At 32.9% G+C, this 12,393-nt stretch overlaps 1 protein-coding gene across 1 annotated transcript; it reads right to left on the bottom strand.

Annotated features, from left to right (window-relative positions):
- Nucleotides 1–5,669: 5,669 nt before the first annotated feature.
- On the bottom strand, nucleotides 5,670–6,608 carry LOC122470238 (olfactory receptor 2AJ1-like). Its single transcript, XM_043557689.1, has one exon. It carries the CDS (start codon nucleotides 6,606–6,608, stop codon nucleotides 5,670–5,672), a length of 939 nt encoding a protein of 312 aa, XP_043413624.1.
- Between the last annotated feature and the right edge of the window lie 5,785 nt (nucleotides 6,609–12,393).

Raw genomic sequence — 12,393 nt, 5'->3', positions numbered from 1 at the left:
AAACAGAAAACAGAATAGACCCCAATAGATACAATCACAAATGAAAAAAAGATCATAACCAACACCATAGAAGTACAAAAGTATAAGAGATTACTATGAAAAATTATATGCCAACAAACTGGACAATCTGTAACAAATGGACAATTTCCTATAGACTGACAGACTACCAAAACTGAAATCGGAAGAAATAAACAATTTGAACACCCATAACCAACAAATAAATTGAATCAGTTATCCAAAATCTCCCAAGAAATAAATTTCAGGGCCCGATGGCTTCCCAGGGAAATTCTACCAGACTTTTAGGGAAGAGTTAAAAGAGGTTCTTCCCAAACTATTCCAAAAAAGAAAAAAAAAAAAAAAAGAAAAAAAGAAATGGAAGGAAAACTTCCAAACTATTAGATCCAGCATTATCTTGATCCAAAACCAAAGACCCCACTAAACAGGAGAATTAATTACAAGACAATATCCCTGATGAATATGGATGCAAAAATTCTCAAGATACTCCCAAATTGGATCCAGTAGTACATTAAAAGACTTATTCACCTTGATCAAGTGGAACTTATACCTGGGAATTCAATAGATTCAGAAAAAAGCACTAGATGAATGTAGTATCCTTTCATGATTAAAAAAAAGTGTTAAATAGGTATAGAAGTATCATAACTCAAAACAAATTTATATAACAATCTCACATATAACTTTATATTCAATAGTGAAATATTTTTCTCTAAAATCAGAAACAAAACAGAGGTACCCATCCTTACCAATCCTATTCAAAAGGTAATGGAAATCATAGCCAGAACAAACAAACAAGGGGGAAAAAAACATCCTATTTGCAACAGAATACGTAATATTTTATTTGTTTGCATATGTTGTAAACTTATATACAGAAAATCCCAAAGATTCCACCAGAAACTTATTGGAATTAATCAACAATTATAGTAAAGTAGTTGAATACAAACCAACGTAGCGAAAATATTTGTGTTTGGGTGCCTGGGCGGCTCAGTCAGTTAAGCATCTGTCTAGATCATAATCTCATAGTTTGTGAGTTTGAACTCCGTGTTGGGTAGCACAGAACATTATTGGGATTTTCTATCCCTCTCTCTGCCCCTCCATAGCTTTCTTGCTTTCTCAAAATAAATAAATAAAATTAAAAATAAATTATTTGTATTTGTATAAACAACAGAACATTAAAAAATAAAGAAAAAATCTGATTCATAATCGCATCAAAAAGAATTCAAACCTTTGAAATACACTTAACCAAGGAAGTTAAAGGTCTACATATAAATGAATGTAAGAGTTTTATTTAAAAAATGATGAATGTACAGGGGCTACTGGGTGGCTCAGATGGTTAACTGTCTGATTTTTGGCTCAGGTCATGATCTCCAAGTTCCTGAGTTCAAGCCTCACATTGGGCTCTATGCCGAAAGTACAGAGATTGGTTGGGAATCTCTCTCTCTCTCTCTCTCTCTCTCTCTCTTTCTCTCTCTCTCTCTGCCCCTACCCCACTCACACATGATCTCTTTCTTTCTCTCTCTCTCAAATAAACATTAAAAAATTAAAAATTAAAAAAATTAAAAATGATGAATATATAGAAAAATGAAAACATTACATTTTACTGGGTTGGAAGAATTAATATTGGTACGTATTCATCATACTAATGCAATTCTTAAAAATTCCATTGACATTTTTCATAGAAATAGCATAAGCAGTTCTAAAATGTGTATGGAGACAGAAAAACCAAATAGCCTAAGCAATCCTGAGAAACAACAAGAATGAAGGTATCATAGTTTCTGATTTTAACCTATACTACAAGTTTGTTGTAATTTGTATTTGTAATTTGTAATGTGTTGTATTTGGAAATACAAATAATGCTATAGTCACAATAGGGCACTGGTATAAAAATAGAAACATAGACCAATAGAACAGAATTGAGAGTCTACAAATAAACCCTTACATATATGGTCATCTAATATTTAACAAGGATTCCAAGAATATTCAAAGGAGAAAAAAGAGTTTCTTCAATAAATAATATTGAGAAAAAATTATAGCTTTGAGTAGAAGAAATTGGACCCCATATTATGCCAGCCATAAGATTTAACTCAATACATGTTAAGGGTTGAAATATACTATTCCAAACCATAAAACTCCTAGAAGAAAATATAAGACAAAAAGCTCTGTACCCAGTGTTTCCTGGGTACAATACCAAAAGTCCAAGCATCAAAACAAAAAATGAATGTGATTACTAAAACCCTTTTGCATAAAAAAAGAAACAACCAAGAACATAAAAAGGCATCCTACAGAATGGGAGCATATATTTGCTAATCATGAATAATAGGTAATATACAAATTATTTAAAAAAAAACTAATTCAGCTCAATGGCAGAAATAAATCTGATTAAGAAGTTGGCAACAGAAGTGGGTAGACATTTTCCAAAAATGACATACAAATGATCACCAGGTGCACAAAAAGATGCTTAATCACTAGTCATTAGTATAAGAAATGTATAGCAAAACTAGAATGAATTTCACTTCACATGTGTTAGATTGGCTATCATCAAAATGACATAAGATAACAAGTGTTGGCAAATATATGGAAAAGGAAATCCTGGTGCTGTGTTGGTGGGAATGTACATTGGTTCAGCTGCTACATTATGATCCAGCAATCCCAGTTCTGGGTTTGTATCAAAGGAAAACAAAAACAGAGTATCAAAAATATAGACCTCCCATGTTCACAATAGCCTAGATAATAGAGACAACCTAAGTGTCTATAAATGAATGAATGAATGGATGATGGGTGGATGGATGGATGGGTGCATGGATGAATGAATGAAGAAAGAAGATGCAGTATATGATATTCATGGTGTGTGTATATAGAATACTTATTTAATATAAGATATTCAGTTAATTTGATATAATAAAATGAATACCTCATTATATGTAGTCTAATTTTCATTACTGATAAAATCATATGAATTAATTTTTCATTAAGAAACTTTTGTGGGGCACCTGGGTGGCTGAGTCAGTTCAGTGTCAGCCTTCAGCTCAGGTCATGATCTCACAGTTCATGGGTTTGAGCCCTGTGTTTGGCCCTGTGAGTATAGCTCAGAGCCTGTAGCCTGCTTAAGATTCTGTGTTTCCCTCTTTCTCCCTGCCCCTTCCTCACTCACACTCTGTCCCTCTCTCTCAAAAACAAGTAGACATTAAAAAAATGTTCCTTTGCAATAATTTTTAGAATAAAATGGTAAAAAATTTATAAATATAAATCTATGTGCATATATAAGACATAATTTTAAAGATTCACTTATTTAATACTATGTATTTCCTTCTAGCACAGGATGAGTACTTTTGTTTTACCACAATTAATGTATATATATAAGTGTATGTATATATATTTCTCACTTCAGTAACAAAGGTTTCAAAACAAACTATTGAATGAACATTGAATATTTAAAGTAACGTTTGGAAATTTTTCATTCGTTTTTAGAAACTTCCAGGAGAGGGTAAAGTGATACATATAGCTATATTAGTCGTTGATTTAATGTAATGATGAAATTTTGCTTCCCAAATTCCCTCTTAATTAAGCTTGAAAGGAAGTGAGAACAAAAGTTGCTTGTGCTTGCTAGACTGTTTTTGGTCCCTCTCTACATCTCTTTCTCTGTATAGAGGCATAGCCCTCTGGCTCAGATTTTCACAATAAAAAATGATCCAGAAGTACTAAGACAAAGATGCAATGGGTGCATGGAGATTCTTACATGCAGTACTTGCTAACATTATTGTGTAAGAAAACATGGGTCATGGATTTCAAAATTAAGTGTTTTCACTATTTAGAATCCATATTAATAGAAATTGAATGCTATTTTTAAATAACTTTTAATAAATGTTATTCATAGTAATTTTATTAACTAAATATTTAATGCATGAAATATATTAAATGTATTACATATGTATTCTTGTATTAAATTACACACTTAGTAATATAAATAATACACACTGAAACAATACTTTAAATTATAAAAATGCATTAATTGATTTTTCTGTTTTGAGGCATAGTTGATATAATTATACTATACTTAGGTGTTCAGCATAATAATTCAATATATATATACATATATATATATACTATGTATATAGTAAAATATTATCACAAAAAGTTTAGTTACCATCTATAATCAACCATAGTTACAATTCATTTTCTTCTGATGAGAACTTCTAAAACCTACTCTGTTAGCAATTTCCTATGTACAAATGTACAATAGAAAATTGTTAACTAGAGTCACCATGCTGTTCATTACATTGCAGAACTTACTTACTTTTTAACTTATAAATTTTATAACTAGAAGTTTTTACCTTGTGAACACTTGCACCTATTTTGTCTACATTTTTATGCATTTTTGATAGCAGGTTGTAATATTGGAATTATATTTTACTCTTTCATGAAATACAAAAGTTCTATGAAAAGGTGTCATAGACTCTGGGTCTTCAGTTCTTTCTTGTCCAGCAAGAAAGTGGGGCACAGGATTAAAAATGCAAGAGATGGCTAATGTCCAGGAGAAGACAGAAGCCCTGATTAAGGGTCTTTGCTCCGTTTTTATTAGGATCAGAAGGGTTATAAACATGGTGATGGACATGCACAAAGAGACAATGAAACTGAACATTAACTCATGGGCATGAGGGAAAGAGGGTTTTGAAAATATGTGGATTTAGAGGTTTGGGTTAATACAAAACAAAATCCTGGCACCTGGGAGAAGGTTGTTTACAGCACATTCAGTGAGGCCCTATGTCTTTTTACCTAAACTGGCTTAGGGGAGGAGATATACAGAGCATACTACCTCAGGGTCAGCAAGGCACCATTCTTTAGCTCCACTATGGGCAACTTTGCCCTGCAGTCACTATAGCCCTATTTACCTGTTTACCTAATTTTATCCTCCCTTCCTGTGAAAGCAGCTTTCTGCTATAGTACTAAGTTGGGGGGCACTTCTGCCCTGAATACCTAATCTTGTTTACCTCATCTTGGATGTTTTGATCATGAGACTCCCTATTCCTACACTTTTGTCCTACACTGGGACCTTTACCTCACTTTACCTATTCTTATTTACCTAATCTTGTTTACCCAAACTTGGGTCTGTACACCCTATGACTTTCTAATTCTTTATGCCTTTTTAACCCATCAATGCAGGCTCAGGGAATTCCTAAGCTTGTTCCCCACACAAAGGTAGGTAGATCCCATAAAATGTGACTGTATTATAAAAGATAATTTTTTATAATTTCTTAGAATTTTAGAGGGAAGACACAATATATTTTTAGATGTATGTGTTTATTAAAAAAAAATTTAAATGTTTACTTATTTTTGAGAGAGAGACAGAATGCAAGCAGGTGAGGGGCAGAGAAAGAGGGAGACACATAACCCAAAGCAGGTCCAGGCTCTGAGCCATCAGAACAGAGTCTTATGTGGGGCTCGAACCCACAAACCACAAGATCATGACCTGAGCCAAAGTCAGACACTGAACCAACTGAGCCACCCAGGTGCTCTTAGATGTATGTGTTTGTGAAACTTTATTATTATCAGGGTTTTGGAGATATCCACTTCTTTCCATGCTTAATGGTATAGAAACTTATTTTGTTTCCATATTAATATAGAAAACACACACTTCAAGTATTTTTATTACTATTTTAATGGAGAAAGTTACTTTTGAGCATATTTTTCATTGCCTCAAGGACATCTTTATTCCTAAAGCTGTAGATTATAGGGTTGAATGTAGGTGTGAGGATGGTATAGAATATTGCCAAAGACTTGTCTTGGCCTGGAGTGTGGTATGATTTGGGTCTCATGTATGTGAAAATAAATGGCCCATAATACATTGTGACCACCATCATGTGGAAGGAACAGGTAGAAAATGACTTTTTCCGTGCTTCTGATGATTTCATTTGAAATACAGTAATGAGAATTTGGACATAAGAAGCAACGATTAGGGAGAAAGGGACAAGCAGAAAAATTAAGCCACTTACATAAATTCCTCGTTCATAGAGTGTTGTGTCCACACAGGACAACTTCAACATGGCAGGGACTTCACAGAAAAAGTGATCAATAGTTCTTGAGGCACAGAAGGGAAAGTGGAGTGCATAAGCTGTGTGGACTATGGAGTTGACAGTCCCAATAAGCCAGGACCCTCTAGCCATGACAATGCAGACATAGTCATTCATAAGAATGGGATAATGCAATGGATGACAGATGGCTACATAGCGATCATAAGACATTGCTGCCAGGAGAAGGCACTCGCCACCCAGGAGAGTGAGGGATAGAAATACCTGGAAGCCACAACCTACAAATGAAATAGTTCTGCTGCCTGACAGAAAGTCAGTGACCATTTTGGGAACAATGTTGGAAATATGCAAGATGTCCATAAAAGAGAGATGGCTCAGCAGGAAATACATCGGAGTGTGGAGTCTTGAGTCCCTGAGGATAAGGAGGATCATGACTGTGTTTTCTGTTACAGTCATAATAAAAATGATGAATATAAAGGAAAAGAAAACTAGACTTGATTGAGAAGAAGAGAAGAGTCCCAAAAGAATAAAATCACTGGTGAAAGTGTGATTTTCATGTCCCATCATGAACGTCTCTCTTTTTCCTAAAGTAGAAAATAAAATAGAACTAAAATAGAGTAGCGTAAATATTAAACTCATTTACATTTAGATGCGCAATAAAGTGAGAGTTAGTGATGCATATTTTGCAATTAAAGTTAATGGAATGTCAACCAGTTTTTGAAGTGGGCTTGTTTCACAACATGGTCATTTATTTGCTTGAATCAACTGATGATATTGAGTACATTGAGTGAGCTATTTACTCCATGTAGTCTCATAGTCTCAATTCCATATTCTTTATTTTGGTTCAATCTTTGTCAAGTGTCACCTTTTCCAGGAGACCTAACTGTAAACACTGTTTTCTCTTTCTTTCTTTCTTTCTTTCTTTCTTTCTTTCTTTCTTTCTTTCTTCTTTCTTTCTTTCTCTTTCCTTCTTAATTGTGTTTCAAATTTTTATTTAAATTATAGTTATTTAACATATAATGTAATACTGGTTTCAGGAGTAGAAATTAGTGATTCAACACTTACATATAACACCCAGTGCTCATGATAACAAGTGCTGTCTTATTGCCAATCACCCATTTAGCCCACCCTCTATTCACCTCCCCTCCAGCAACCCTCAATCTGTTCTCTATATTTAGGAGTATTTTATGGTTTGCCTCCCTCTCTCTTTTTTTTCCTCTTCCCCTATGTTCATTGTTTTGTTTCTTAAATCCCACACATTGGTGAAATCATATAGTACTTGTGTTTCTCTGACTGACTTATCTTGCTTAGCACAATACACTCTAGCTCCAAGCACATCCTGGCAAATGGCAAGATTTCATTTTTTGAAGACTGAATGATATTCCATTATACTTATATGCCACATCTTCTTTATTCTTCAGTCAATGGAAATTTGGACTCTTTCCATAATTTATTTTTTTAATTATTTTAATGTAATGTTTATTTATTTTTGAGAGAGAGAGAGAGATACAGAGCATGAGCAGGGGAGGGACAGAGAGAGAGGGAGACACAGAATCCAAAGCAGGCTTCAGGCTCTGAGCTGTCAGCACAGAGCCTGACAAGGGGCCTGAACTCACAAACTGTGAGATCATGACCTGAGCCAAAGTCGGACACCTAACCAACCATAATTTAAAATTTAAAATAAAACCATAACTACCATATTTCTCCTCTGCTCTCTTTGATGTATTTTGCAAATCAAATTTCATCTTCTATATATTAAATAAACTTATGAAATACATTCCTGTTTATTGTGATTCTAACCCACCAGAACTTGAATTTCCCAATTGGAAACTTTCATTAGAACTCTGTATTAGATGAATGGCTAACACAATGCTTGGTAGGTTGTAGATGCTGAATAATATATTTTTAATACATGAGTAAATGAATATAATATGGAACTCAATTTTCTGTCTCATTTTTATCTGGATAAAACTTAAAGAAAATGAAATGTGTTATTTCTAAATTTTTCTAAAGTAATAAGTAATGAAATGCTACAAAAACTAGTTTAATCTATGTTTGCAATTTGAAATATCAGTATTTACATGTAAGTACATGAAAGTTTTATTCAATTAAATAAGAATATATTTTATTTTAACTAGTTTTTTCAATTCCAGAAATTGAATGATATTTCATTAATTGTTTATATAGGGAATCATATTGTCTTCTAAATAATTATATTGTTTATATGTGGATACTGGCTATCTAACTGGTCCCTTTACTATTATGAGCAGAAACTGTATGTATGACCTACATACACACATAAATAAACAAATAAATAAATAAATAATATGCCCACATACATACTTATACACATACACACACAATTTTACAATTTTGGAAAATACAGATGCAGATCATGAAAAATAAATAACAAATATAAAACAAGTTATTTGCCATCTTTAAAAACTATTCATAAGTTTGAATGAAAGGAGTTTTGGCTTTTACTTTGGGGATGCAAGCATACAAATGTGTTCCTGATGAAATAGGAATAATTTGTATTTTTCTCTTTTATTTTATTACAATGAAAATTGAGATTCTTCATTAGGAAATAAGCCTCTTAATTCTATTTCAATGTCCTGGATTGTGAACACTGTGTTACTATAATTTTTAAATATTAAAAGATTAGCATTTGAGTGAAGTTTGCAGACATATGAATGTTTAAGTAGTTCATGCAGTTTTGACTGGTTTGACCTACAGCTCAAGAAAATTTTATATAGACATAGATTCAGATTTAAGGACAGCGATGACTTCCATGAACTGGTGGAACATAAGTAAGTCTCTAAAATCTATGAATCTTTCTGACAACTCAAATTCAATATATCCTTATCTAAAGCTGTTGAGTTTTTCCCACTCCCCAAGCCAATTTTATCCTTCTTTTCTTCCTTTTTCCATTGATGATTTACTTTGTTCAACTCATTCCCATTCAAAAATCCATACTGAATTTTAGTGTTAGGAAGTATGGATAATGTCTATTTTCTACAAAATTCCCATTATGAAGCACTGCCTGGCCTATTGTAGGTTCTCAGTAAATGCTTATTAAAGGAATTTTTGACCATGGATTTGAAATCAAAAGTTTTCAACAATGCATCTATTATATTTACATTTTTAAAGAGTTTGTGCTGCCTCCACAAGAATGTCTGTATTTTGTCTTCCGATATTTGAAACACTCCATGATAAATTCCCTAACCGCTTCATCATCTTACATTTACTTTCTTCTTTCCACTTCCATGGGGAATATGAAGTTTCTACAACCATTTTTTTAGGACTCTTTGTCTTACCAGTCAATCAGGAATTTGGACTATCCTCCATAAAGTTAGAATGGTAGATAAAATGATATCTTCTATGCCATTCAGAATGTCGAGTGAAATCTATCCTTGGATCCAAAATGCTATGCTCTAGTGGTGAGCTTCCTAACACGAAGATAAAAAATGGAGAAAACACATGTTACATACAGAGTAAATTCTTCCAAATATATGCAACTCCAATAAAAGTTACAGTCTCTTTCTCCCCACCTGCCATTAAATGCTTTATTTTTTTGTATAATAATGCTAAATGTAATGAAGAAATGTAACATGCAGTTTATATCTTCCTATATTCTAAAAGTTTGGAGACTAAAATGCTACTATTGAGGCACCTGGGTGGTTCAGTCAGTTAAGTGGCCAACTTCAGCTCAGGTCATGATCTCGCAGTTCATGGGTTTGAGCCCCACATCGGGCTCTGTGCTGACACCTCGGAGCCTGGAACCTGCTTCGGATTCTGCATCTCCCTCTCTCTTTGCCCCTCCCCTGCATATGTTCTGTCTCTTTCTGTCTCAAAAATAAAGATTTTTAAGAAATTAAAAATATAGAAAATGCTAGTATCATTAGATGCCATTTTTGTTTAACTATAAACACTGTTGTATTCCAATCTTTCTTCCCAGGTATGTGAAAGGCCTCCATACTGTTTACCCAGTGAGTTCACTACACTTAAATTATTTTTACTATTTTACAATTATCAAAATTTTCAAATGCATCGTGGATCCATTAATTTTGAGTTAACAGGATTCAAAAATATTTTTTTTCATTTCTCTGACATATCTATCAGTATATAAATAAATCATTTCAAATATTTCTTTAAATTTAAAGGAATTTACATTTAAAGAAAGAAATCAATCAATAATATCAATAAGGCCACACATTTATTCAATGATATATATACTCTGACACTGCATCTTTAAAGTTTTGACTGTAAGACAAAAGACAAAAGCAACCAGTCATTTCTTCTAAAAAATATTTATTTTGAAAAGTGTTTGATATAGAAACCCTGGGTAATAGTAAGTCTAATATACACACTTATACTTTATACTAAATGACCACACTGCTTTTATTTTTTGATGTAATCTAAAAAAACACAAAACCTTACAATCTCAATGACCCAATTGATCTAGCAATTATAAGTTCTATCATAAAACTTCAGTTATCAGACTTACATGGTTGCTGTGCAACTGCTTCCAATTCAGTGGTTGTTACTGATTATTCACACAACTGTAACAGAATATTTTATTGAAGATGAAGAAGTCTGACAATGATGTTCCTAAATATGGATGGAATAAAATCATTGCTTATTTAAAGGACTTGACATGGAAAATATATGCCATAAATGTATGATAGACATGATTTTGCCTAGGAATATGTATATTACTGACCCAAATAATTATATTAAGAAAGTATCAATATAAATCTAAAATCTCCATGATTTAAAGAGATAAACAAGAAAATTTAATGTGAATACAGTATTTTTAAAATATGTCACATCATGTCTTATTATAATACAACACATCAATCACACATAAAATTGTATCTGATTTTAATTTTTATCAAAATGGATGATAATGGTACATGCTTCACAGGGTTGTTCTGCAGATTAAATTTGACATCACATAAAATAACATGTACACACACACATGGAACAGACCTTAGTATATAGTAGTTACACAGAAATCAATGCTTATAACTATTGTTTCATTATTTTTTCTAAAATTACTATATTACCATTTCTATCATTTCTTTATTATTACTATTGTTATTATTTCTTGATATTTTAAATAAGCATTTAAGCTATCATATACTAGAAAAAGAGAGTGTGATATTCAGCATATGAAGGAATATAACTGAGTAAAGAAATAAAATTCGATGTGGTGAATCAGAACTATATTGTGTACCAGTACCTGGTGAAATTGGCTCATGAGGCTCTCTTGGAGAAACAGAAATGCATTATGTTGAACGATAGTATGTGGTTTGCTTCCCACCCATATACACACATACAGATGTGCGTGGGGGAGCAAAGCAATGTTCCTTATTATGAAATCAGTCAGCTGAGCTGTTCACAAATTTATTTTATACTAGCCATTTGACATTATAATTAACTTTTTTTTCCTCTTGACTTTTCAGGACACAAAAACATACACCAAAGAATCATTGCAAGGTGATCTTACATCTATTCCATTTTGCTTTCATAACTCATTTAAGGGAGTCCTGTGAGGATATTCTCACATCGACATCAGATTCATCATGCCCAACACGAACTGCCAAAGTTCGATGAAACATGTACCACCATTGGTACCACCATTTACAATAGCCCAAACCAGAAATCTGAAAAAAGTTATCCCAAATTGTCTTTATCTCTGCACTCTTCCTTATGAAAATTATCATCTCCCACCTGTTCTACTTGTGTAAATGATTCACTTGGGTTATTCCTTCTCACAGTGCTACATACCATGTGTGGTCATGGTGACTCTAAAATATCAATTCTATCCTTTTTAAATGGAATGTCTAAATCTGTACTACTTCAGTACCATCCACATGTGACCACATGCTTCACAACTCTTCTTGAAGTCAGTAGAGTGTGCCTGATAAAGTACACTTTGGACAATGACAGTGAAAGAGTGTTGGGATCAGAAGCACACACTCATTCCTTTATCCCATGAATTTCATATACATGTAATAATGTGTACTCCTGCATTCATTCTGGATGTGTTGTACAGGAAATAAAACACAGGAGTTCAGGAGCAGAAACCTGTGAGCCCACAAGCAGCTTATTATTCATAATGATAATGTGTGAATATTAATGAAAAGTAACTCACCAAATTATTAAAAAAAATAATTTGGGAAGGGAAAAGGCAAGAGGTTTCCCTGTGATTCTTTCTTGTTATCTTTAACATTCCTATTGGGTCATACATTTTGGGGGTAAGGGATCTAGGATAATTCCAGTATGTTTATTCAAAATGTATAATACATGCTTTTATGACATAGAAACTCAAATGATTATGATATTG

The sequence above is a fragment of the Prionailurus bengalensis genome, chromosome A1, assembly GCF_016509475.1.
Source record: "Prionailurus bengalensis isolate Pbe53 chromosome A1, Fcat_Pben_1.1_paternal_pri, whole genome shotgun sequence".
NCBI lineage: Eukaryota > Metazoa > Chordata > Mammalia > Carnivora > Felidae > Prionailurus > Prionailurus bengalensis.
Note: the sequence above shows the minus strand (reverse complement) of the source record. Positions and strands in the feature narration are given on the sequence as shown.